General features: G+C 43.9%; 1 protein-coding gene across 1 annotated transcript in view; it reads right to left on the minus strand.

Annotated features, from left to right (window-relative positions):
* The window catches only part of GLRA2 (glycine receptor alpha 2), an 819,827-nt gene that overhangs the window by 338,347 nt on the left and 454,551 nt on the right, over positions 1-26,929 (minus strand). The window contains exon 7 of the mRNA XM_078657642.1: positions 6,462-6,676. Within this exon, the coding sequence (XP_078513768.1) occupies positions 6,462-6,676 (215 nt within the window). The remainder of the gene's footprint in view (positions 1-6,461; positions 6,677-26,929) is intronic.

Raw genomic sequence — 26,929 nt, forward strand, 5'->3', positions numbered from 1 at the left:
TGTTTTAAAAATATAAACAGAAAAATGAGGGAAAAGAGGCAAAGTTAGAAGCAGGCAGGGTAAGGAAAGGGTTAGGAAGAGAAATGAATGCGCAGAATGGGACTTCCATTCTAAAACTGTAAAAAAGGAAGATTATGGGGAGCAGTCAAATAAACTAGTTTCACAAATTTGTGAAAAACACAGCAGGGAAGGGAGTCAGGAGCAGAAGAAGTGAGAGACTGAGGAAGAAAATAAGAGCAAAAAAAACAGTGGAATTAGGAAAGTGATTTTGGCGAGTAAACACCAGAAACCTCAGTTTAAAAAAGTGAAATGTCACACATGGGGAGGAAAGCTCAGAGTGGATGTAGGAAAGAAGCATCTATGCAGTCCTTCTAGAAAAAACAACAGAGAGAATCTATTTTCAAAAAATAAAGGCATTTTTTGACAGGTGACAACTGCCATTCATTTTGACCCTTTTGATTAAAGAGTTTAGGAACAATTGGTTGTCAGAATTGGCATTTAATTAATTAGCTTATTATTAAAACCACAAATTACTTGTAAATACCCCGTAAAAAAACTGAGATTTAAATCCAATAAATATGTTGATATTCAAAACATGTTTTGTATCTAATGTTTCCAGGAAATTGTACCGGACATTGAAGTATTTTATTCTTACTTGTGTAACTTACAATTGGAAAAATACCAAGGAAGCACAAGGAATATTCTACCGTTATGTATATTTAATGCAAACAATGTCAATCTCAGTAAAACACACTTCATAAAATGCGCATGTATATTTAATGACCTTAATGGATATGAAGGGTGTAAGGGAGATAAGGAGAATGAGGACAATGTATGCCATATGCTAAAATCGGTATGGCACTAAATCGGTATTTCACTAAAATATCTTGGTGTAAATATAGACTGACAAAAGATTTATGGCCTGATTTAGATCTATGGGTTACTCTGTCACATCCACCAAAATATAGATCCTATAGGATATAATGGGATTTATATTTCGGCGGACAGGATATCCGTCACCATTGTGATGGAGTAGCCTGTATGCTGAGATCTAAATCAGGCCCATGGTGTCCTAAATATCATTTATAAAAATATTGCCTCATTGGAGTTAATAGTAAAAAGTCTCCACCCAATGGAACAAGATGTTTGTAAAATATATTTAGTCCATTATAGAAAAGAAAGAAGATATTTTTGTTATCGACATTCTGACATAAAACCACTTAAATCACTAACACACACAGGGTCTCATTACGACTTTGGTGGTCATACAGTGGACGGTGCAATGCAGATCTGCTGTAGGACAGCCAAACCTGTGGTGTTGCTGCCTGCCAGATTAGGTCTTCAATCCTGGTCTGCTGATCGGGCCTGCGGCGATCTGACAGCAGTGGTCTGTTAGGCTCATAGAAGAGCCTAACATGCAGACTGCTACTGTCAAAGAGCCAACTGCACCTTCCTTCATGGTGTGGCATAGATGCCACATTAAGCAGAAAATTAGGGTGGCACTACCCGTTAAGATCCCCTTCGTTGCCACACATCCACCCTTTTCATGGCGGGCTCACTGTCATGGAAAGGGTAGTGGTTTGGCAACTCCTAATATGCTTTGTGGTGCCGCAGCAGCACTGTCAACATATAACTATGCCGTACCGCTGCGCGACTGCCACTGGATCCTTGATCCTTGGTGGTCGCAATGGTCCTGTGGTGGTTTCATTGCCACAATCATAATACTACGGACAGGCTCGCAGTGTGGTGGAAGTTGAACCGCCACCATGGATTTGGCGGTCCTATGGACCGCCGAACTCGTAATAAGGCCTAAAGTCAATACACAACTGAAGTGAAGCATCATAGTGTATCTCAATTGTACAGCGAGTTTAAGAGATGCTTTGGTCATGGATTGGGAAATAAATACTTTTTTTATTATTGGTCCGGTAGAATATGATGTGACATGAGGGTTCAAGACACTTCTATGCTCTGCCCCTAGTTGGTTACAATCCTTTGTCAGAATGTGCAAAGGGTACATATTAAGAGTTTGACTGTCCATAGGACCGCTGACCCATGGTAGCGGTCTTACCACTGCCGCACTGTGGGCCTGCCTGCAGAATTATGTGTGTGGTGGTTGGACTGCCACAGGACCGCTGCAACCGCCGGAGATCAAGGATCCTGCATCGGTCGCGCAGAGGTCAGGAGCACTTATATGCTGGCAGTGCCGCTGCGGCACTGCCAAGCACAGTAGGAGTTGCCTGTCCCCCACCCTTTTACATGGCTGTGAGCCCAACATAAAAAAGAGTGGCGAGGAGGCAACAAAGGGAGGTGCATGCGCGGGGCACTGGGGGTGCATGCAGGACCTGGTTTTGCACCCCAGTTCCTGCATTATGTGGCATGTGTGTCACACCATCAAGGAAGGTGCAGTTGACTCTCTGAGAACAGCGGTCTCCATGTCAGGCTCGTCAATAAGCATGACAGACTGCTGCCTTAAACCGCTGCAGCACCACCCACCAGACCAGGATTTAACTCCTAATTTAGTGGGAGGCAGCACCACAGCTTTGGGGTTCTACAGCAAACAGGTCATTGCATGATCCGCAGTAGGACCACAAAACTCATAATAAAGCACTTAGACTACTGTTGATAACCTAGGTTCATAAATTCCTTTACTTGACACTAATGTGAACAATATTAATGTGAGAAGGTGTAGATACACAGAGATCTGGCAACTTTAACAATGCCTGTCTCTCATTCAGAAGTAAAACAGCACTTAAATAAATGATTGTATCATATTTTCTCCACAGCAGGAAGAAATTAAACACGTTGCCTAATTTATCACATCATTTCACAAACAAACTATTACTCTGATAGATTGAGAAACACCGGTAGTCAGAGTAGATGCTACAATAATATTGCCAGATAGAACTCACAGAGTAGCATGTGATTTTCAAATGAACTTCTAGCCCAACATTGGCAATTTACCAAGAGCACCCATATAAACAATTTACATATAAACAAACATAGAAGCTACACCCAGTACTGAATTAGGACATTTTATTATGCAAAGTCAGTCATTCATATGCATCATTGGCTCTGATTTGACGAAGAAATAACACACCAGAAAATCCCAACTTTTCAGTACCACTGACAAACAATCTGTTCACTTGCTAGACTCCTAAATGTACGTGGAGATTCAGCACTGCACAGAAAATTGTAAGCAACAGGCTCCAATGTTTTCATATGGATGGTAAATAAAATCAAAAGATCCTTGTGTGGGCAATGCAAACCGAGAGCTAAAGTTGTTTTCCTGAAGTTTAGAGAACGTTTTAAGAAGGTTCTTATTGGCAAAGTCTTCTAATATAAGCCAATCTGCTCCATCCCAAGCACATATAAATGCAAGGGTTATATAAAAGGCTGATAGTCCAACTGGCACCATCGGTGTCCAATGTAGTCCACCAACTGTACACATTGAATTATTATTACTTGTGCTAATGTTTGCCTGATCCGAGTGTATGGAGAACTACAACTGTTAGGATATGTACAACATTTATTTATTTATTCATTTATTTATTTAGTGTTTTCTATAGCGCGGACATGACCCTGCATAGGGTATCAGAGCGCTTTACAGAAGTATTTCAACATTAGAACCTTATAGATTGCAAATCACTAAATCGTTACAACAATGAATTTCAGGAAAGTGTATAAACATATATAACAGTCAACAATTGAGTTAAGATCAAAGCACATAAAAACACACAACCACATGTACTACATATATACAAGTTCATGTGTGGGTAGTGAAAGGCTAGCGGATGCAAGGAAGCAGACATGGAAAGTTTGTAGCCATAGGTTCTGCTGTATGGTAGAAATTTCCTCATATAAAACGATTTTGCTTCTTTTTTGAATGCTGCGATGGATGGAATTCTTCTAATGCTTGGGGGGGGGGCGTTCCAAATTCTAGGTGCTGCCCCGGAAAATGCTCGGTCATAAGTTCTTTTCTTACAAAAACTGGTTTCAGAAGTAGATCAGCTTTGCTCCTGGAGACTCGGTATCCTCCTGAAAGTGTGAGTTTCTGTGCAAGGTAAACTGGCGTTTTATGGTGCAATGCTTTATGAGTGATGCATGCTAACTTGAAGTGAATTCTTGCTTCGAAGGGTAGCCAGTTGAGCACTTTCAAGTGAGGGGAGATATGGTCGCATTTTTCGGGATCCCGATATCAGTCTTGTGGCTGCATTAAGACATGCTTTCAATGGGGCTGTTGTGACCTTGGGAAGCCCAGCCAATGTAGTGCAACCATATTCGATCCTGGATATGACCAGTGCGTGGACTGCTGTTTTAAGATCTGTTTTATTTAGGAATGGTTTTAGTAACCGCAGGTAGCTTAGATGGAAGCGGGCGTTCTTTGCCATTGTGTTGATATGTGCTACCATCTTCAGATTTTTGTAAGAGTAATTCCCAAAGATTTAGTGGAGTCGACAATCTTCGGGGTACATTTTATAGCAGTGATAAGGTTGTACCATTCTGTTATCTTAAATTTGCTTTTGTGTGGTGTAATCAGTAAGAATTCGGTTTTCTGCGGATTTAGCTTCAGGTGGTTCTTGGTTAGCCATTGGAGGGTTCTCGTTAGGGCTTGGTTCATATACAGCTGCGTGTCATCCGCGTACATATGGAAGGAAATCTTTGCTTTTTTTAGTATAGCTGTTAATGGTTCTACATATAGATTGAAAAGCGCCGGGGATAACGTTGAACCTTGTAGAACTCCAAATGTATTTCTGGTTGGGTCTGACAGGGTTTGGTTGACAAATAATTTTTGCGATCTATTCTCTAGGAAGGAGCTGAACCACTTTAGGACTGTACCATCTAGCCCCATTCTTTTTTTCAGCCTATCAAGAATTTTGGCATGGTTTACTGTGTCGAAAGCAGACCACAGGTCCAACAGTATTAGGAAACATGTGTTGTTGTGGTCGAGAGCCAGTAAAGCGGCATCTACTATATGCAGGATTGCAGTTTCTGTACTGTGGTTCGGTCTGAACCCAGATTGTCAATCATTTAACAGATTGAAATCTGAGATGTGAAGTCTCAATTGTTTTTGGACACATTTTTCCAGAACTTTGGCTAGCATGGGAATGTTAGGTACAGGTCTGAAGTTGTTTGGATCAGAAGGGTTCTCTGGTGGTTTTTGTTAAGAGAGGAATGACATGCCCTGTTTTTAGGAAGTCCGGTATTTAGCCTTGTGATAACGAGGCATTTATGATCTTAGTCCAAGGCGGGATTAGCAGGTGGTTTAGAGAAGACCAGCACTTTGCTGTTAGGAGGTCGTTATAGTGGTTGTTAGGTTTAGTGGACGACATGATCTTTGAGATGTCTAATTCACTGACTGGTTTAAATCCTGACTATCGAGCAATGTATGAAATGTATTTTTATGAACTTTTATGGTCTTCTTTGCAAAACCGAATAAAGTGATTTTTGACTATCGAGCATTGTTTTTTGGTTTGTCCAATTCTTGTTGAGCCTGAGGTTCATCTGCGGAACCCTTCTCCCTTTCAATGTCTTCAGCAGTTTTGTTGAGTTCCCTCTCCAAAGTGTTAGCTTTGTCAGTAAAGAAGACAGAGAAATCCTCATTATTTAAGCTTGTTTTGCTGATGACTGGTGCTGATTTGGCAGATTTATTCGATTGTTCTTTAAGTATATCGAATAATTTCCTTTGTCTATTTATTGCATTGTCCAGTTCTTTCCTAAAAAAGTATTTTTTAGATTTAAGGATACTTTTGTTATAAGCTTTCCTGGATTGTCTCAGTTGGATTAAGTGGGCTGAGGTAGGGTATTGACGCCATTTGCGCTCTGAAAGTCTACCATGGGTTCTAAACGCCTAGCATTAATCTAAGACACTTTGTGCTTCTTCAAAATAAACTAGAACCCTGATTCCATGCTTGGTGCTAATTACGTTCAAGCAGCAACTCCTCAGTTGGGTGCTGTTGCCTGTGGGTTAATTGCGCATATGCTATTCGCTCAATTGTAAACTTATTATAGTCAATTTTCCCACAGGCATTCGACAGGTAAAACCTGATGAAGAATTTGTGATAAGAGTGATATTCAGATCTGCAGATTAAGGAACGTGCTCAGGTTTAAGCACCCTGTTACAGCTGCGCTCGTTCCAGTGTGTGCAAATTGTAATTTTCACCTCAATCTCAACTAGTTCCAATGTTGTCGTCAAGGCATCAAAAGGTTAAAATAAAACAAAAACCATGTAAAACAAGCATTTTGGAAACAATCGAATCAAAAGAAAAATACTTTGGATTTTGTCATTAAAATCTTCTGATTTTGAGTACAAAAACTATTTTCACCATGCACATTTTTGTCCACTGTATATACATTTACTAAAACCAACATTCTTTATTTTTAATGGTTTGAAATAACTTTGCTTTTCCTTACAGTAGAAAAAAAACAAAAGACAGGGTGAAGAGGTTTGTGTGTCTCTTTACCTTTGGAAGTGAAGCTCTGGATCCAGAACTCTGAGTGGTCATAGTCAGTACTGTGGTGATGCCCAGTGCCACCCGGGCTGGGGCAGCATCCATGTTGATCCAGAAGGAAACCCAGGAGAGAATGACGATCAGGAGACTCGGAATGTACATCTGTATCAAGTAGTATCCCATTTGACGCTCCAAGTGAAACTTCACTTCAATGCAAGTAAACTTTCCTAAAATTAGAAAATTATTTTAGATATCACTGGTGTTCTGATCCAATAACTAAAATATTTAATAGCCAATCATTAATTCTCTCTGTTTCCATGTTCTAAATCATAGCCTGGAAGAGAATAAGTGAAGTTACACATGTCAATTTATACTATATTGGTGGGCTACATAAGTCCCTCTCTGGCATGTAGAATAAATGTGTTGCATCCAAACACTGACCAACACAGCGAGCTATAAAATAAGCACCTCAAACTTCAAAAATCCCAAAAGTATTTAGAGTTCTGTGCTGTTAAACCTCCAGGGCCTGCTGTGTTTAGGTCCCACTGGATTTCCAGATAACAACTTCAAACAATGTGGAGGCAGCACCAGTCAGATAGTAAACAGCTGAAGCATCTGTTTGTATCTGAAGTTTCTTTTATTTTTCTTCTTTTCAAAAGTGCACAAGACAGCCAACGCGTTTCGCTCCCCACCCAGAGAGCTTCGTCAGGGCCAAGAAAACAATAAATGGAATGAAGTATCCAGAAGACTGCGAAAATGTACGACGTCAAGTTGAGCTTCAGGTTTATCGATGTATCAACGAAGGAATGATAAAATGGCCGATGTAGTGTGTGGCTTGGGGTGAGTACTGTAAGACCCCTTATATATCGATGTTGTTGGGTTCAAGGCACCAACCTGTAAAGACAGTGTTTCCTGTCCGTGGTTCTATGATGGTGCCCCAATGTTTGAAGGCAGGCCTTAATAAGCTGCCAGGGAGCTTCGTTCTGCAGGCTGAATTAAGCCGGTGGTGTCCCCCGTGCAACAGGACCCAGACGTCGTACATTTTCGCAGTCTTCTGGATACTTCATTCCATTAATTATTTTCTTGGCCCTGACGAAGCTCTCTGGGTGGGGAGCGAAACACGTTGGCTGTCTTGTGCACTTTTGAAAAGAAGAAAAATAAAAGAAACTTCTGATACAAACAGATGCTTCAGCTGTTTACTATCTGACTGGTGCTGCCTCCAAATTGTTTTAAATGAGTTGCATACAATCTGTGTTATTTGTTTATAATACAAGAAAGCCTGTAATGCCTGTATAAAAGCCTGTTTCCAATTTTCTTTTTAGAGAGTGAAGCCTGCAATCCCAGTATAAAAAGCTGTCTCTAATGTATCTATTACAGTCAGTCAAGTTTCTTTATTCGATCCAAACAAATGACCATAAAGTATACAATATCACTTTTCATCAAATATTACAAAACATATTCAACCATGATAAAAGCATTCAATTCAAAGAATACAAGAAAAAAGTTAAAACATTCCAAGGCTGAAAGTATTTCATACCAAACTGATTCAATGTTTTAACATTGTCCTCCGTCATGTATAATTTTACATAAAACATGCTGCTGAAAAAAAAACTAGATGAGGAAAGAGATTGTAAAGATACCACAGACGGCCAACGTTGTCCGAAATTGGCATGGCCTAAGAATGGTATTATATAGAACAATGCAGAATAGAATTTAAAAATGACATAAAATGCATCGTATTTTGTGTAGAGGAGTCACGTGGAGAAACAGGCAAATTCTTAAAATTGGTACCCAGTATTGGGAAAGTCACTAAGAAAGGTGCAATATTCATCCTTAACCTAGTGAGCACAAATCTGTGGTTCTTGTTTCTGACCCAAACAAGATATGATTCAATACCAGGGGAAGGGAAAATAAAGTAATAAGGTAATAATGCTGAGTTCTTAGAGAGACTGTGTAAAAAAGTGGCTTAGTGCTGCCTGAAAAATATCACGCAGGCTTCTGCACCACGGAATGTCACAAAAAGTGTCACAAACAGTTGTTCTCCAAATGGACTATAAAAGAAATGAGTTATAGGATCTCCTTCTGAGCCTGGCAATCCACAAAACCCAGTAGTGGACAATTGACCGTGCCATAAATTGAAGTCTCCCATCCATAAGAGAGAACAATTACCCTTAAACCTGTTTAAGCAGAGTTCAAGACCCTCATGTAGGAAATTAACTATAACAAGATTGTCACTTTGTGACTGAAAGTGACACAGCTACGCAACAGTCTTAACTAGTTGCAGTTAAAGTGTGACATTATGAAACCTTTTGGCAGTACCAGCAGCCTAGGTAAAAGGCATGCGTCGGAGCATCATTGAAGTTTAAACAACGAAAACGAGAATCAGCTTTTCCTTCTTGTGATATGCTTTTCTAAAAGAAAGGCTAATCATCAGGAAGGAGAGATTGATGGAAACGTGTTTATTTTTTGCGCTTGATTCATTACAGGAAAAAAAATATATCTGCATATTACTACTCATTCTGAGCAAATGCCATTTTTCATAAGGTTTAAATTAAATTGCTTCTAACATGAACTTTACATCAAATTACAAACTGCTCTTTGGTGTTTTTAATTTTGCACTAAAGGTTCCATTTTTGTTCATCATGCCCCACTTATTATAAGGAATAAAATACCCTCGGCCATACAAGTAACCATAGAGTTCCGTGACTTTCTAAAGGGATTGGGTCTTTGGATCCCCACTCTATATGGTCCAGGTACTCCTCAGTGACTTGCAGTATCCTTCTAGTACTTGGGGTACTTTATGCCATACATTCTAGAAATGTGCATATTTTGTAAACCACATGTGCATTCTCACGAAGATCACTTAATTCCCCATTTTCCTTAGGCATATACTGACTCTTGAATAGTATGTGTCAATCTTGTAATCTTGGTATTTGAATTGTATCAACCTTAATCTGTAGTTGGGGAGAGTCCCACAGTTTGGTTACAACAGTATTGCCACTGTTCCATCTATGGGGTTGTGATCATGTCCACCTCCCAGGCGCGGCGGGCCTATTCAGTGTCCAGCGGGAATGCTGCTAGTGTTATTGAGTAGAGTCTGGTTATGAGTTTGCACGGCGATACAGCTGTATGGATGTATTCAAGCACCGTGTTGACTGGTGGGTAGGCCCGGGAACGTGATTCTAGGGTACGTTTTCAACAGTTCCTCCATATGGAATATGCCACCTTACTATGCATTCAGTTTCCCCACAGGCACTTACTCCGCAAGACCCAACAACGACTTGCTCTGGAGGGGGGGCTGGATGTTGAAATAGTGTAATTTACTATTCCAGCTTCAGTTTGTGCAACAGTAGGGACCCCTCCGCAAGATGTTGTTCCGACTTGCAGAGTAATGGTATGCGTTGTTACAACTCAGTTGTTGTAACAACCGCTTTGTAATTGCCTACGGGGAAAAGGATTTGTGGTAAACGATGTTTACCCTCCATATGTGAAAAGTCTGCTGATGGGCTTTAGACAAAAAAACGCTATCCCTTCCCATGTTCTTTTCCTCTGGATCTTTCAACAGTTCTAGAGGTTTGCTTTTATAATCCTTTGGGCCTCTTGACTCAGCATCCATTCAGTAGGTTACAGCAAAAGCTGTGTTTTTGGTAGCATCCTATGAAAAAAGAATAGGGTAAATTGGTGTGTAATGTTGTACTATCACTGTAAAAAATTATTTAAGGATAAGGTCATTTTGAAGCTAGTCCAGATTTTAGTTTTTAAGTTAACTAACAATGCCAAACAAATCAAGAAGTTGTTCTCCCTGTGTTTCACTCAGATCTAGCACCTGGCGGTTCATTGACTTTGGTCATCAAGAGAGCTCTTGTAATCTATTTACTCTAGACAAAGGGCGTTAGGGACTCAGATGCCTTCTTTTTTTCTTATGGTCCTCATAATAAGGAAAGGAAGCCATTTACATTAACTATTAGTAGATGGGTGAAATAGGCCATATCTCAAGCCTACATGTCTTTGGGATCCATGAGGTATGACAACATCTTGGGCTGAGGCAAATGGAGTCTCTCTGATCTACATTTGTAGAGCAGTGATTCGGGTGCATGTTAATATCTTTATTAAACATTACTGCTAAGACTTAGGCATGTTTGTTTCGGAGATTCTCAAAACAACATGTGTTACTTTATCAATAAATTGCTATTCTCACTATGAAGTTGTCAAATCTCTGAGCCCGCAGAAAATGGGGTAGTTGGGGAAATTCTTACTTTGTTAGGCCTGGGACAAGAAGGATGGGTGAAGGGGTAATCATTTATTACTTACCGGTAATCTTCATTATCCTAATCCATAGTGCTCCCCGTCACAGTCCTATATACCTCTCTCTCTCGCATTGCTATTTTTTGAGGTACTAGATGCTGTGGCACAGGAAGTGTGGAGCGGGAGGAGAGTTTTTATGCCATGACATACTTCCAGTTTTACAGGAACTAATTGATAATCAGGCTGTCTTGAGGGGTGGGGCCAAGTCAGACTGGTCTATAGGGCAATCAGGCAGTGCCCGATGGGCTGGTCTGATAGATCAGTGTGTGGGCCGTTTTTTTTAGCAGTTGTGGACTTGTTTAATGCCAGGTGAGTTACTTTTTCATGTTGATTTCCCTGATTTTACCACTTTTTTAGCTATTGCTTTACTAATGGGGTCCCATTAGTTTGGAACTTGGGCTGTTTTTTGTCCTAGTCTGACCCTGGGCGGGGCAACTCACTTTGTTAGGACTGTGGTTGGGAAGACTATGTATCTGGATAATGAAGATCCAAAACGTAGTCCTAATCCAAGTACTAAAAATGTGGAGATCATTCACAAAGGAGAACAAAAAAGTAGCGTAAAAATACTGAATCCATGTAAAAACAATACATTTTGAGCATTTAGATAATTTTTGACCCACATGTAAAGACTGGTAAGAAGCCGAAGCTCAAGGTCTTCTCCTTTAATCATTTGTGCAGATTTAGTGTTGCATGGAAAAATGCCTCAGTGACAAGATAGACAACATCAAATGCCCTGATTCCATGTCAGATGCTAAATCCGATTTGTTGCAAACTCTCATGTGCACCAAATCTGGCTAACAGCCTGAGCTCAATGCCTGCATTTCTGGGGCTTTGTTAGGCCCACTTCCATCATGTTTTTACCTAGTGCAAATAAGTGTGGTCAATATTGCACATATACTGATTGAGGAGTTCTCAATGAGACATAACGTGCACGGTTTGCAAGTTCTTTCTCACTCCAAGACCTCAATCTAAGAATCAGTTACACATTGCAAGAATAATAAAATACCCAGACCCCAAATAGTTGGATCCAGAGTTGGATTGGGAGCATGGGTAACTTTACAGTAAACCATTTAGTTCAAAACCGGGGACTACCACAAATATGGTGATGCCTGAAGGTCACAGGGAGATTCTGATGGCCCTGGCACATAAGGTTTCCCTGCAATGCACCTTGGGTTCAAGAAGATCTCTAACAGTGTATTTACTGTTCAAGCATGGGTATGAATGGGAAGAGTTTCTACAAGACAATTCTCATTTCCCAGGGGTCTGGTAATTCAGGTGGACCGACAGTGAATCACCTTATATCAATGGCAGTGGTAAGGGTTCCATTTAAGAGTTTAACCACGGCGCGAATTTCGCAGCGGCGGTTTTAATGAGTGGGCGGGGCCGAGTCGGCCAACAGACGTGGCCGACGGGAGCACTTAAGGGGTTAAGGAATGTCATTGTTGGTTTCAAATACATTCCTACAATTTTGGGCAACATATGCACACTTGTTATAATATAATTACATAATTGAATGGGATCATTAGGTCCTCTGAAAGAGAGTATAATGATTATTAAGGTGATATTGATGGTAATGGTTAACACATATCAGGAATTTGAGATGGGCCTAGCTCCTGCATTTTGTTGTTATGTGCATCCTAATACAATGAAGACACTTGTAAGGGTGCTCACATTGCTGAGTAATCATAATGTTTGGACAAGCACAGTAACATTTCAGATAAAATCATGATAAACCATTTAGCTTTGATATGCTTATGTATGTTTAACTACTACAATTTTACCTACTATATTTTTATGTAAACTTGGCAGCAAAACTAGAGCCCATGTGCAATAGAGGAAGTCTGGGCATTTGTGCTTATTTGGCTCCTAGCACAACATGTGCATTTGACTGTGTTTTGGTGCCAGTATGTTGGAGTTGTTTGTCCAATGTCATACAACAAAAGTTGGCAAATGTTTTTTCTTGGCAGAGATCTTGATGTAGTTTTACTCATAATCAGCATAAAAAGGCTCATTAAGCAGTGGACATCTGCTTGAATTCAAGAATGCCAAAGCAGAGAGCTAAGCTGTTTGATAAACAGATGGTTTTTAGAATGAACCCATGTGACCCCTGTGCTTTGCAGGGTGTCTAAGCAGAAAAACTAATGTTGAAGGACAGAGAAGGGTATGACAAACATTGTCAGGATCGGAACAGAGAAAACAAGCAATGGCAAAACAAATATGTTTCGCCTATGGGAAGGCTATTGGCATTGTCAGGGTTTTTTAAAGTTGTTGTACAACAACTCGTGCTGCTGTGCAACATGACTTAAACTAATGATCAATTACACTCCTACTGACAACGGACTCGCTCAGCCGAGCATATTCCTACTTGGAAGAGCTTGCATGGCCCAGGTTCACCCTGGACCCTTAGGACAGAGCCTTTAACTGTTAGACTATTACTTTGGATCCTATTTCCCATTGACTCCTCCCTTCTGACCGGGTTGCTCATTTATACTGCTGCAGCTCACTCGACTAACCTGCTTCCATTAACTGGACTTATACTTCCAATCATTTTACCTAGTAGCTTTTTTCAATTGAACGTCTACATTGCCATCGCTTACCTTACTAACTAGAACTCCCCGAGATTGCCCTGCTGTGCCACTGCAGCAGGTGCACTAATTGACGCACTGTCACTTCCAATCATGTTGGAGTTTATCTTGTTTAACCACAGCACCAACAGAACTATATGTAATCTGACCCTGATGATGACCTGTAATCCAAACAGGTTGAAACACCGTCGACCACTCAGCGTACTCTTTGGCGTTGTTGTTTCATAAGTCTTTCATTAATTGTGTCCTCATTGCCCATGTTTTGTAACCATTTTAAAAATATTGTTACACCTTTTTGCTGTTCCTTGCACTTCATCATGTGTTCACTTGCACTGTTCACTTCCACACAAGCACCTTTTTGCACACTAATTCTTGGATCACACCTACATACAATGTTATGATATAACTAATGCAATGTGTATCTGTATTTCCTAATACAGACCGCTTTTCTTATAAAAAACTGTCTCCTTACTTCTGTTCTGTCGCAATCGGTTTTGCATTCTATCTAATTGCCTGGAAATATTGTTTGTTGAGGCATTGTTGTTTGATACATCAAAATTGCCCAGGTCTTCACTGGGTGTACATGTTACCTCCTGTAGTTTTTTCTGTCACTTTTTAAAAGTGGCATTTCTAAAAGAGTAAAGTTAAATCCAACTTTACCAGTAAGGATGATTTATCATTACCCTTTCAAAGATATGATACATGATGAAACTACTCCTTTCTAATCAGGAATTACAACTTAAAAGTGTTTTAAGGAATTCCCAATGTTAGCCTATGAGAGGAGTAGGCCTTGCAGTAGTGAAAACAAATTTAGCGGTTTGTCATTACCAGGAGAGGCAAAACTTAAAAATACATATCCTGCCTTTTAGTTACACAGCACCCTGATCTTGGGGGTGAATTATGTGTAATTCAAAGGGAGTTTAAAGCTTGGCAAGTGATTTTAAATTCCAAGTCAAAGTGGCAGTAAATCACAAACAATGGCCTTGCAATGGCATGCCTGTGATAGGTTTGAAAGGCTAAGAGTGTGTATGGCACAATCAGTGCTGCAGGTGCACTAGAAGCATTTAGATTACAGGCCCTGGGTAAATGGTATACCACTTTACTAAGGACTTATAAGTCAACTACATATGTAATTCATGTATACACCAATGTCACCATATTTAGGAGAGAACATCAAATTTATCACCGGTTAGCAGTGGTAAAGTGCGCAGAATTCTAAGGCCAATAACCAAATACAGCAAAAGGTTTGGGGGAAGACCACCCTAAGGATGACAGGTTGAACATGTGCCCCTGCCAGCTGAAAGTGGGGAGAGCTACTCAACCTCTAGGGAGTTCTCATCACTAAAGGCGGAAGAACCTAGATAGACTATCAGCATTGGCGTGGTCTGCCCAGGCCTGCGTTCCACCCTGAAATCCATACCCTGTAGGGAAATGGACCACCTCAACAATTTTGGATTCTCACCCCTCATTTGCATGAGCCACCTGTAGGGCCTGTGGTCAGTTTGAATCAAGAAGTAAGTACTACACAGGTATGATAGTTTGATCGCAATTGGTGGTATTAGTTCTAGGTACTGGCGCCACACAGGAAAGTTCACCTATGTTGTTCTAAATAGATAATTCTTGGGACGGTGCTATAAGGAGAAGAGAACCACTCTCACGCTTCTAAAGTTGGCTAGGGCCACACATAACTAATAAACTCCTTAGCACACGTTTGGTAGTTCAAATGATATACATGTATTTCACCATACAACAAGATGCAATTTAAATAAATAGATCCTTATTAGTCAAGGTGTTCTTTGGTGTTGTTTTTATTTCAGGAGACGTCACAGCCATGATGTGTGGTGAAATACATGTATATCATTTGAACTACCAAACGTGTGCTAGGGAGTTTATTTATTAACTAAACAGGTATGACCTCAACTTCTTCAGTGTACAGACCACAGCAAAAGTTTCTCTGTCCATAGCATCCCACCTCTGTTGCCTGGGGAGTAACGTCCTGTGATGAAGGCTACAGGTTGGTCCAGGACCTCTTCATTAGCTGTGATAAAACTGCTCCCATGCCATGTTCTGAGGCATCTATTTGCACAATAATCTCACTGGAGAAGTCAGGGGCCCTGAGCATAGGGGATGTGCACACGGCTTACTTCAGGGAGTCAAACGCAGTTTGGGATGCCTCTGTCCAAATCATATTTCTGGGCTGCTTCTTGAAGTAGGCTCTGTCAATGGCGCAACAATCGGGGTTGACAAACCTCCTGTAGTACATAGTGAGGGCTAAGAAAGCTCTGACCCCAGTCTTTGTTTGGGGGGGGGCTCACAGGCCATGATAATGTCTATCTTGGCCTGGAGGGGCTGCACTTTACCCCTGCCCACCAGATGTCCCAAGTATAACACAGACCTCTGCCCTATCTGCCACTTACTGGTCTTGATAGTCAGGCCTGCCTGTTGCAGAGCCTGAAGCATGTCCTGGAAGTGAAAAAGATAGTCTTTCCAGCTGCTACTGAAGACAGCTATGTCATCTAGATAGGTAGCTGAGAAGGCCTCCATACCCGCAAGTATCTGCTTCACCAACTTCTGGAAGGTGGCGGGGCATTTTTGAGTCCATAGGGCATCATCAAAAATTAGTTGTGGCCCTCTGTAGCCGAGAAGGTTGACCTCTCCTTGGCACCTTCAGTTAGAGTGACCTGCCAATCCCTAACATGTCAATAAGCTCATCAGCCCAGGGGATGGAATAAGCATCTGCCTTTGTCACTTTCATGTAGCCCACCATAATCCACACAGAAACTTAACTCAGGTGTGGTGCCTGGTGGGGCAGCTTTTGGTACGAAATTCAAAATACATTATTTAGACAGCCAATTCTATCAAAGTGCGAAAGTGCCAGATAGCATTAAAATAATAATCTGTACCTCATTTTTTACAGTAATGTAAACGATTAGACAGAATGACCGCACATCTTCAAGTGGACTCCATCAATGGTGGTACTGTTAATAATTTAAAATACATTTCGATAAGCAGCTTGTAACTAAATAAAATGGTTAAAATTATGCTGTGATATATCAAAAATACAAAGTGTAAACATCTTCAACATTGACCCATATATAAGCTTGCAGTTTCTGTCCGGACTGTTTGGGTAAAAACCAATGCTTTAAGTTGTGATAATGTATTTCTATGTGGAGGTTATCATTGGAGCGGTAGGGATTCGGGGTGCAACCCCTTCTTCTTTTGTACTTCTGGAATATTTCTTACTCGCTTGCCTGTATTCTCCTGGAATTTTACAAGTTTAATGAACACTTGTGGCTGCACACTATTCTGAAGGTAGCTGACAGCAGATGGTAAAGTCTGTAACCTTCCTTAGTCCACAGATGCCGAAGCAGTTTTCAGCGGTGTTCAAGTAGTGTGGGGCATGTGCAAAGCAAGTGGGTTAATGATTCCTGGAATAATCTGCATAGTCGGCATATTTTGGACTCTGATTTCGCTGCCCATGGATGAGATACGTCTAATGACGAAAAAGAGCCCATCCGGAGTTGCAGATACTTAGTTTTATAATAGGGAGAAAATGATTCCATGATATATTTTTGTGGACCTTCTATATCATAGCTGCTTAGGAGCAGATGAGTATGATCTCTTTTTTTAAAAAAGGTATTAGACCAGGGGCTACTTGAGGGCTCTATCACCCTCAATTCCAGCACCTTAGAGATGTCACTCTTAATGCTGGCCCTCACCCTATCCGACAATCTGTATGATTTATTCTTGACAGGGAGGTTGTCCCCTGTGTCCACACCATGGGTACACAGGTGGGTAGTCCAAGGAGTAGGGGAGAAAAAAAGAGGAGCAATATCCTAACACTTGGGGCAGTCTCTCCGCTGCTCAGGAGTCAGGCTGGGGAAACAGATTACTTCTTCTGCAGACCCATATTTCTCCATGGAGTCTAAGAGGTCAGAGAGAGCTTCACTCTCCTCCTCCTCTTCTACATTTGTCATCAAAAGCAAGGTGATCTCAGACCTCTCAATGTGGGGTTTGACGATGTTGATATAAAGCAACCTGTGGGTTACTGAGGATCTTAAGATCCTTCAGGTGAGTGGCCTTATCCTTCTCAATCATCTCATAGTGCTCGGTCCCATGGTCCTGGAGGACTATCACACACACTTTCTGCACAGGCTGGAGTTCCACCATGGTAGACTATTGGTCATACCACTCTTTCACCTCAGCTTGACTGGCTTCAAAGTTGTCAGAAGCTTTCTTCCTCAACTTAGCTATTTGGCTTCTGAAGGCCAACATGTAGCTCACTACATCCTAGGGAATCTTCCCGGAAGCTTCCTCCCACCGTTCCTTGACCAAACCCAGAGGTCCTCTAACACGGTGCCCATTCAGTAGCTCAAAGGGGCTAAAGCCCACCCCCCTATTTGTGGTACCTTCCTGTAGACAACCGACATGGCAGGAGGATGTCGCACTTATTCCTCAAGGCCTTTGGTAAGCTGCTAATCATGCCTTTAAGGTCTTGTTGAATCTCTCAACAAGCTCTTTTGTTTGTGGATGGTAGGAATGGAGAACTTGTAGGTTACCCCATACTCCTTCCACATTGACTGCATGTATGCAGACATGAAGTTTGTGCCCCTGTCAGACAAAACTTCCTTGGGGAAAGCCACTCTGGTAAAAACTCCCCATCAGGGCCTTTGCCACTGCAGGTGCTGTCATGGACCTCAGACGCATAGTCCACCAGACTCAGGATAAACCTGTTGTCTAATGCAGTCTGGGGAACCATAGGCCGAACAATTTTGATGCCCACCCAATCACAGGGTATGCCAATGACAGGCAAGGGATTAAAGAAGGGCTTTCAGCCTCTGCCCTGTCTTCCCACTGGTCTGGCAGGTTGCACAAGTCCTGCAGAATGTGTCTAAGGAATTCATGATCCTGGGACAATAAAAGTGTGGGACAAACTTTGCAAGGGTCTTGTTTTGGCCCAGGTGTCCTGCCAGGGGAATCGTGTAAACCAGCTCCAGTAGGAAGGCCCTATAGCATTGGTGGACCAACAGGGCCCTTGTTGTCTCACTGGAAAGAAGGTTGTCCTCTGAGTAAATATAATAACTCCCAGAGACATCACCTGCTGCTTAAGCTTCACCCTTCTTCCTCATGCCCTCAAGAGTTGAACACGCCTTCTACATGCAATTTAGCAAGGCCACCAAGGGGAGCAGTGCCCACGTCAGTGGACTCTGGTGCAGTCACTGCAGGTGCCCCACCCACCTCACTGGGAAGGCACTCAGGGGCTGGTCTCACACACCCTCTGGCTTTTCCCTTTTTATCAGCTGGCTGGTCCATTCTTCCAAGCTCTAGCCCTTTTTGACTCCAATCCTGGCCAGCCATGGACCTTTTTGTTGCACAGATCCAATCAGGTAACCCCAGAATCTCCACAAGAGCCTTGAGCTCCACATCCTTCCAGATGGTGTGCTCAAGGTCATTACCCAACAAACAGTCCACAGGCATGGTAAGGCTCACGGCAACTTTCAAAAGACCTGAAACCCCTCCCCACTCAAATGGAACAAGGGCCACACAATAATGGCCCTCTCTTTTGTCAGCCACCAAAACTTGGTGGAATGCATTTGAAATCACCTGATCCTGGGACACCAGCAGACTCCTTACTATAGGCATGCTGACACCTATGTCCCTCAGAACTTCCAACACCTTGCCCATTGATGGTTATCCATTGCCTATATTTAGTAGTAGTATTTGAGGGCACAAGGATCTTAGGAACCATCTCACTGTCACCCAGGGGTATTAGGGTAACCCTACTAAACTGCCCCCATTAACATGGACATACACATCCCCCAGCACTACACTAGCCACCCCTGTATTCATTCCTCCAGAGGAAGGTGATGCTTATGTTGTATACTTGGGATCCCCTTGTAGTGTCCATACTCGTAGCACTCATAGCACTGGATGGGCTTGGGCTGTTGACTTTTGTCACTGTAGTTTTTCTTCTGGTGGCCAGATTGGAAATGAGAACCAACCCCTTTCCCCTGTGAGTTGTTTTGGGGGGCTTTAGGGAAGTCTGTCTTTTTATCTCCTCTTCCCTTTTCTGGTGGGAACCCTGACCACCCTTTTGGAAGTCGCTTCCAGATGCTTTCATGGACACAATGGTTCTGACCCAGATGTCCACCTCCTCAGCAAGTTTCCTGGTGTCAGTAAAATTGCTTTCAACTCGGTGTTGGCGCAGCTCTGGAGAACAAATATCAAGCATGTGATCCTTCAAAATTAAGTTGAACGGCCCTGAATAATCATCAACCTTGCTGCCTCTCACCTAGACCTTCAGTGCCTTGCTAGAATAGTCCAGGAAATCCAACCATGTTTCTGATGAAATCTTGTGACTGCCCCTGAATCTGAGCCTATACCTCTCAGGGGGTCAGTCTAAACCTACAGACTAGGATGGCCTTCATAGCAGAGTCTGGTCCTCTACCTCTAGTATGAGGAATGTATCTCTCCACCACCGGGAGAAACATTTCTCCATAAATTACCACCCCTGAACTCCTCTGGGACCTTGTGCACTCTTCGAAACACTTCATAGGCTGCAAACCATTTGTCTAAGTCATCTCCCACAACAAAGCTGGGCACCATATACTTTGGGATCCTAACTCTGGACTCACTAGTGGATACTGCAGATATGGACCCCACTTGAAGGATTCTAATATCCAGCTCCTTGAGGTTGAGCTCATGAGTCAGTTTCCTCTCCTCCATGGCCAGCCTCCTTTCTTCATGAGCCTGCTCCAACTCAGCAAGCTCTAGCTTTAATTCTTCTTACATCCCTCCTGTCTGCCAGCTCCCCTGGAGACAGGTTCCTGGAGGAGACGCTGCTCCCTGCTCTGGGAACCACTATTTCTCCTAGCAAGTTGTAGGCCCCTTCCACAGGCAATTCCAAATCCACATTGGATTCAAGGATCAGGTCACCATCCTGCTCAGGAATTTGCTGCTCCACCTCTGGATTTCCATCCCTTGCTACCTGAGTCACTGCCCAGGCTCTCACAGTCTTTTGCAGCTCCACCTTCCTGGTGAAATCCCTTGTTGACACTTGAAAGTCTTTACAGAAATACTTCAGCTGTTGAATAGTGTAAGACTCTAATCTGGTCAGCTCACAATCAATCACTGCTGGTGTAGGTGCTGCTTCTCCAGAGTGAGACATTGTTTTAGCAGAATAATCTAAAACCCAAATAGGGATAATTGAAAAAGGCTTGAATGTGTCTTAAGTATAGAGTTTAGTAAACAATAAGTCACTGTATGGTATTGCACAAACACCAGTCTATCTAATTTATGCCACCAATGTTAGAAATTGGAACTCTAGTTGGCACAAGAATGCACCCTGGCCACATGGGGACCACAATTCTAGTCAGGGTAAGCTAGATACACACTAAAAGATAGCCTGTACTCACCCTTTAGAAGCCAGGCACAGAACAGCAAGGCATATCTAAAGGAGCAATGTGTAAGGTATTTGTGCAACACACACACAGTAACACAATGAAAACACACCAAAAACACTCCACACAGGTTTAGAAAAATAGAGAATAACTGTATGACTAAGATAAGACCAAAGAAAAACCAAAGGTGAAGAAAAACCAAAGGTGGTGATGGACGGAGCGTTGACAATACAAACACTCACCCCCAGTCAACTGATCTAAGTTTAATCCATCACCGTTCTTTAGCTCACTCCCCCACCCCAGTTCAGACATGGCCATAGGCAAATCAGTCTGACCCTGTGCCTCATGGGAACAGTCCAGCCCGAACTGCCAAGCCATGCCTTCCCTGGACCGGAACCAAGCCCCCCAGGACCGGTTTCTGGCATTACAGCCGTCTTCAGCCGGGCTTGCTTGACTCCAGTGGCAAAGTGAGCAAGGGACTCACGTCTGAGCAAACCCTGCCAAATTAGGGCGAACAAAGAAAAACCAAAGGTGGTGATGGACGGAGCGTTGACAATACAAACACTCACCCCAAGTCAACTGATCTTGGTTTAATCCATCACCGTTCTAAGACCAAAACAACACAAATCCAATATGTAGAACAGGAGTAATGAATTTCTAAAGAATACATAAAAAATGAATACTTAAAAGTCAATAGAGGTTACTTAAGGGAGTGCTGGACTGGGCGAACCAAAGTTTGGGCTGACCGTGATGGAGGGCAGGCCAGCTACAGGACTCACACAGGTCCCGCCGAGAAAGTACTTGGATGGAGCAAAGCATTGACGTTGAAGTCTCGTTGCGTTGGTGCTGATCCACTCAAGCGATGAAGAACCAATTTAGGTGCAGACATTGTTTTGCAGTCGAGCTACGCTGTCTGTTGTTGTCATTGTTGTTGAGCCGTGCAGTCCATCAAGGCAATGTCATAGATTGGTTCCCTGCATTGGCATCAATGGGCAATGCATCAGTTCTGGTAAGCGTAATGTCATCAATGCTTCATTTTGATGCTTCTGGACAGCAGAAATCACTTTTCAAGGACCAAGGAATGCATTGGCACCACTTGCCAGGGGAGGACTCACAGATGGCAAAGTCCAGTTGCTGTTGCAGAGTTGCAGGAAGACTTTGATGGCCCTGAGACTTCAGAACAGGGACCAAGTAAGCAAGCCCTTGGAATCACTCGGGGTTCAAACGAGATAGGTCCAGTCCTTATCCTCACCAGGATAGAGATCAGCAGGCAGCAGGGCAGCTCAGCAAAGAAGAAAGCAGTTCCTCAGGACAGTAGTTAGGCAAAGTGGCAATCCTCATGGCCCAGTAGTCTTTACTCCTGGCAGTGTTCTTCACAGGCCCAGTAGTCTACTGTCTTGGTAGGGTTAGAGCCCCAGTACTTATAACCAAACCTGCCTTTGAAGTGGGGGTTACTTCAAAACAGGCCCTTGAAGTGCACAGATGTCCTTTCATCCCAGCCCTGGCTGCCAGGCTATCATGAAGGGTTAATCAGCCCTTTGTGTGTGACACAGGACACTGCCTTTTGATGTGTAAGTATCAGCCCCTCCTTCCTCTTCCTGAGCAGGACGATCTGATTGAATTTAGAAGTATGTAGATGAGTTCTCTCTCACACACAACCAGCCTGTGTTTGTGGCTGTCTAGAGTGAATGCACAAAGTGTAACTGTCATCCATTCCAGACATATATTGGAGACAGGCTACAAGGCACACAGAGCAGTAAGAGCAGAGTAATGTCCACTTTCTAAAAGTGACCTTTCTAAAGCAGTAAAGTTAAATCAGATTTTACTAGTAAAGGGGATTTATCATTACCATGCCACAGATATGACATATGATGCAGCTACTCCTTTCTAATCAGTAATTACAGCTTAAAGTGTTTTAAGGAACTCCCAATTCTAGCCTACAAGAAGACTAGGCCTCACAGTAGTGAAAAATGAAATTGGCAGTTTGTCACTACTAGGACATGTAAAACTTAAAAGTACATGCCCTTCCTTTTAGTTACACTACACCCTGCCCTTATGACTGCTTTAGGAGTGACTTATGTGTACTAAAAGAGGAGCTTGGCAAGTGGTTTTAAATGCAAGTTGAAGTGGCTGTAAACTGCACACAGAGGCTTTGCAATGGCAGGTCTGAGACAGGTTTGAAAGGCTACTTGTGTGGATCTAACAACCAGTGCTGCAGACCCACTTGTAGCATTTACATCGCAGACCCTGTGTATATAGTATACCACTTTACAAGGGAATTATAAGTCAACTAAATATGCCAATCATGTATAGACCAATGTCAGCATGGTTAGGGGAGAAGCACATGTACTTTAGCACTGGTTAAAAGTGGTGAAGGGCTCCGAGTCCTAAGGCTTACAATAAGTTACAGCAAAAAGAGGAGGTAAACAGGCAAAAAGTTTGGGGGAAGACCACCCTAAGAATGACAGGTGTAACACGCGTACTTGCAATTGTAACAAGTCAGGTGTGAATACCAGCTTCGAGGCAAGGATTTGGCAAACAACCCTCTACTCTGGGGCGAGGATGTGGTGTAACATTCAGAGTTGCCAGCAGTGAACCACGTTCGAGTCTTGCCTTTTGCATAACAGCCTGTGATTCTGCGCAAATCACTGAAACTCTTGGTGCCTAAAAAAAATATGAATGTAACTTTGTGCAATATAACTAGTGCTCATATAAAGTGTTCCAATACCTTTGAGTCGAGTTTGCGCACTATAAACCAGCAAGAAAAAATTAAACAAAAGGGAAGAGGGTGGGAAACAAAGGCAGCAGAGTGAGTTTTGTAAAAGGGAATGGGGGAAAAGTGGCGAAAAGTAAAAATAATAGTACCCGGCCACAGGAAGCAGTACTTGTGCCATGCAGCACAGCAGGAGCAATGACTAAAGTCCAAGAGAAAGCCGGAGGTGAGGAGGATGTGCTGACCAATAGGAAGCAAGGAAACAAGACTAACGTGGGAGCCAACCAATTGTAAGTAAAGGTAAGTTATGGACGGGCTCTTAGCTCTGTTCAAGATTTCTTTTCTCTTTTCAAGACATTTTAGAAGAACAACTCAAGGGCTGGGCAGACAAAATCTAAAAACAACCTATATGAGTAGCTTTGCAGCCAGCATACAGTGTTCTTACTTTTATGGATATGTTAAATAATTTGAAGAAAATGTGTTCGAATGTTAGGGCTCATATTTTTGAGATACTTACGTTGTGTCACTGAATCTGGGCTCAGTTGTCAGTGGGATAGATATGTGAAAGTAGGTCTTCAAAGACAGTAACCTCAGGGAAGCAAGAGCGAACATGTGGATAAGCAAGATGACAGCAACATTCACTCATAAGTATGTTTTTGTATGGCTTATTTTAAATGGATGCAGAACAGGTAGCTAGAAGGGCAAAATATAATGGTGTAGTGACAAAGACCAGCAGCATATAGTCTATAGATAGTGGGGGAGACAACTGATCTATTACACACTTAGCTGAAGGTAAAACTCAATGGAGAAGCCCACATAGCTAATACAAACAAGCATTGAAAATGCAATAGGTCTCGCAATAACGCGAGTCTGAACTATTAGCATTGTAAATGATTATGCCCTTTATTTTTGCGTTCTGGATTTTGGAACATAAATAAAAGGCTTTGCCATTTACAAGGCCTATAGCTTAAATTTGCGTTAAAACGAGACCTATTGCATTGCAATGGTGGTGGTGCTGCTGAGTTTTCTCTGAATCTGCACCCACAATCTGCACCCACAATGTGTGAGTGGCGTTGCGTGTGTGAGTGGCGTTGCGTGTGTGAGTGGCGTTGCGTGTGTGAGTGGCGTTGCCTGTGTGAGTGGCGTTGTGTGTGTGAGTGGCGTTGCCTGTGTGAGTGGCGTTGCGCGTGTGAGTGGCGTTGCGCGTGCGAGTGGCGTTGCGCGTGCGAGTGGCGTTGCGCGTGCGAGTGGCGTTGCGCATGCGAGTGGCGTTGCGCGTGTGAGTGGCGTTGCGCGTGTGAGTGGCGTTGCGCGTGTGAGTGGCGTTGCATGTGTGAGTGGCGTTATGCGTGTGAGTGGCGTTGCGCGTGTGAGTGGCGTTGCGCGTGTGAGTGGCGTTGCGCGTGTGAGTGGCATTGCGCGTGTGAGTGGCGTTGCGCATGTGAGTGGCGTTGCGCGTGTGAGTGGCGTTGCGCGTGTGAGTGGCGTTGCGCGTGTGAGTGGTGTTGCGTGTGTGAGTGGCGTTGCGTGTGTGAGTGGAGTTGCGCGTGTGAGTGGAGTTGCACGTGTGAGTGGCGTTGCGCGTGTCAGTGGCGTTGCGCGTGTGAGTGGCGTTGCGCGTGTGAGTGGCGTTGCCGTGTGAGTGGCGTTGCGCGTGTGAGTCGCGTTGCGCGTGTGAGTTGCGTTGCGTGTGTGAGTTGCGTTGCGTGTGTGAGTGGCGTTGCGTGTGTGAGTGGCGTTGCGTGCGTGAGTGGCGTTGCGTGCGTGAGTGGCGTTGCGCGTGTGAGTGGCGTTGCGCGTGTGAGTGGCGTTGCGTGTGTGAGTGGCGTTGCGCGTGTGAGTGGCGTTGCGCGTGTGAGTGGCATTGCACATGTGAGTGGCGTTGCGCGTGTGAGTGGCGTTGGGCGTGTGAGTCGCGTTGGGCGTGTGAGAGGCGTTGCGTGTGTGAGTGGCGTTGCGTGCGTGAGTGGCGTTGCGCGTGTGAGTGGCGTTGCGCGTGTGAGTGGCGTTGCACGTGTGAGTGGCGTTGCACGTGTGAGTGGCGTTGCGTGTGTGAGTGGCGTTGCGTGTGTGAGTGGCGTTGCGTGTGTGAGTGGCGTAAGTGGCGTTGCGTGTGTGAGTGGCGTTGCATGTGTGAGTGGCGTTGCGTGGGTGAGTGGCGTTGCGTGAGTGAGTGGCGTTGCGTGGGTGAGTGGTGTTGCGTGGGTGAGTGGTGTTGCGTGGGTGAGTGGCGTTGCATGTGTGAGTGGCGTTGCGTGCATGAGTGGCGTTGCGTGGATGAGTGGCGTTGCGTGGATGAGTGGGGTTGCGTGGGTGAGTGGTGTTGCATGTGTGAGTGGCGTTGCGTGGATGAGTGGGGTTGCGTGGATGAGTGGCGTTGCATGGATGAGTGGGGGTGCGTGGATGAGTGGCGTTGCGTGTGTGAGTGGCGTTGCGTGGGTGAGTGGCGTTGCGTGGGTGAGTGGCGTTGCGTGGGTGAGTGGCGTTGCGTGAGTGAGTGGCGTTGCGTGGGTGAGTGGTGTTGCGTGGGTGAGTGGTGTTGCGTGGGTGAGTGGTGTTGCATGTGTGAGTGGCGTTGCGTGGATGAGTGGCGTTGCGTGGATGAGTGGCGTTGCGTGGATGAGTGGGGTTGCGTGGGTGAGTGGTGTTGCATGTGTGAGTGGTGTTGCGTGGATGAGTGGCGTTGCGTGGATGAGTGGTGTTGCGTGGATGAGTGGGGTTGCGTGGATGAGTGGGGTTGCGTGGATGAGTGGGGTTGCGTGGATGAGTGGTGTTGCGTGGATGAGTGGGGTTGCATGGATGAGTGGGGTTGCGTGTGTGAGTGGTGTTGCTTGGGTGAGTGGCGTTGCATGGGTGAGTGTGGTGTTGCGTGGATGATAGTGGGCTTGCGTGGGTGTGAGTGGCGTTGCGTGTCTGTAAGTGTTGCTGTGTGGGTGAAAGTGGCACAGAGCCTTTGATGTGGCCTGGCGCAGGAGAAATGCTGCTGCTGCTAATTAAATACAAGAGCGGCCGGGAAGCGGCCAGGAAACACAAGTACGGCCGGCCACATAATTAGGGGAGGAGAAGCCGCACAGCACACGCTGGGAGAAGCCCTTTGATGTGCTGTGCGGCCGCGATGCGCGCTCTGTGCTGGGGGAGGGCCATTAGCCTGAACTCGCGGCAAGATCAAACGAAGGGTGGGAGGGACATTGAGGAACAGGAACAGATGGCCATGAAAGTGTATGGGCCAAAAGCGCGTGCCTGTACGTGCACTCGAAGAAAACGCCACGAAAAAAAGCGGTGGTTTGACAATCAGTTCGAGCACTTGAATTCTCCCCATTTCCCATTCCTTCGGAATGGTAAAGGACGAGACCTAAAAAGGTGTATATAATTGTCCAAGCCAGATACAATGAAACAGGGAGACCAGTCTGGGTGTTGAGTGCTCATTTTTAGAACGCACTGTGTTTTGGTCACATGATCCTTCACAGTCACTTGTAA

The sequence above is a fragment of the Lissotriton helveticus genome, chromosome 8, assembly GCF_964261635.1.
Source record: "Lissotriton helveticus chromosome 8, aLisHel1.1, whole genome shotgun sequence".
Taxonomy (NCBI): domain Eukaryota; kingdom Metazoa; phylum Chordata; class Amphibia; order Caudata; family Salamandridae; genus Lissotriton; species Lissotriton helveticus.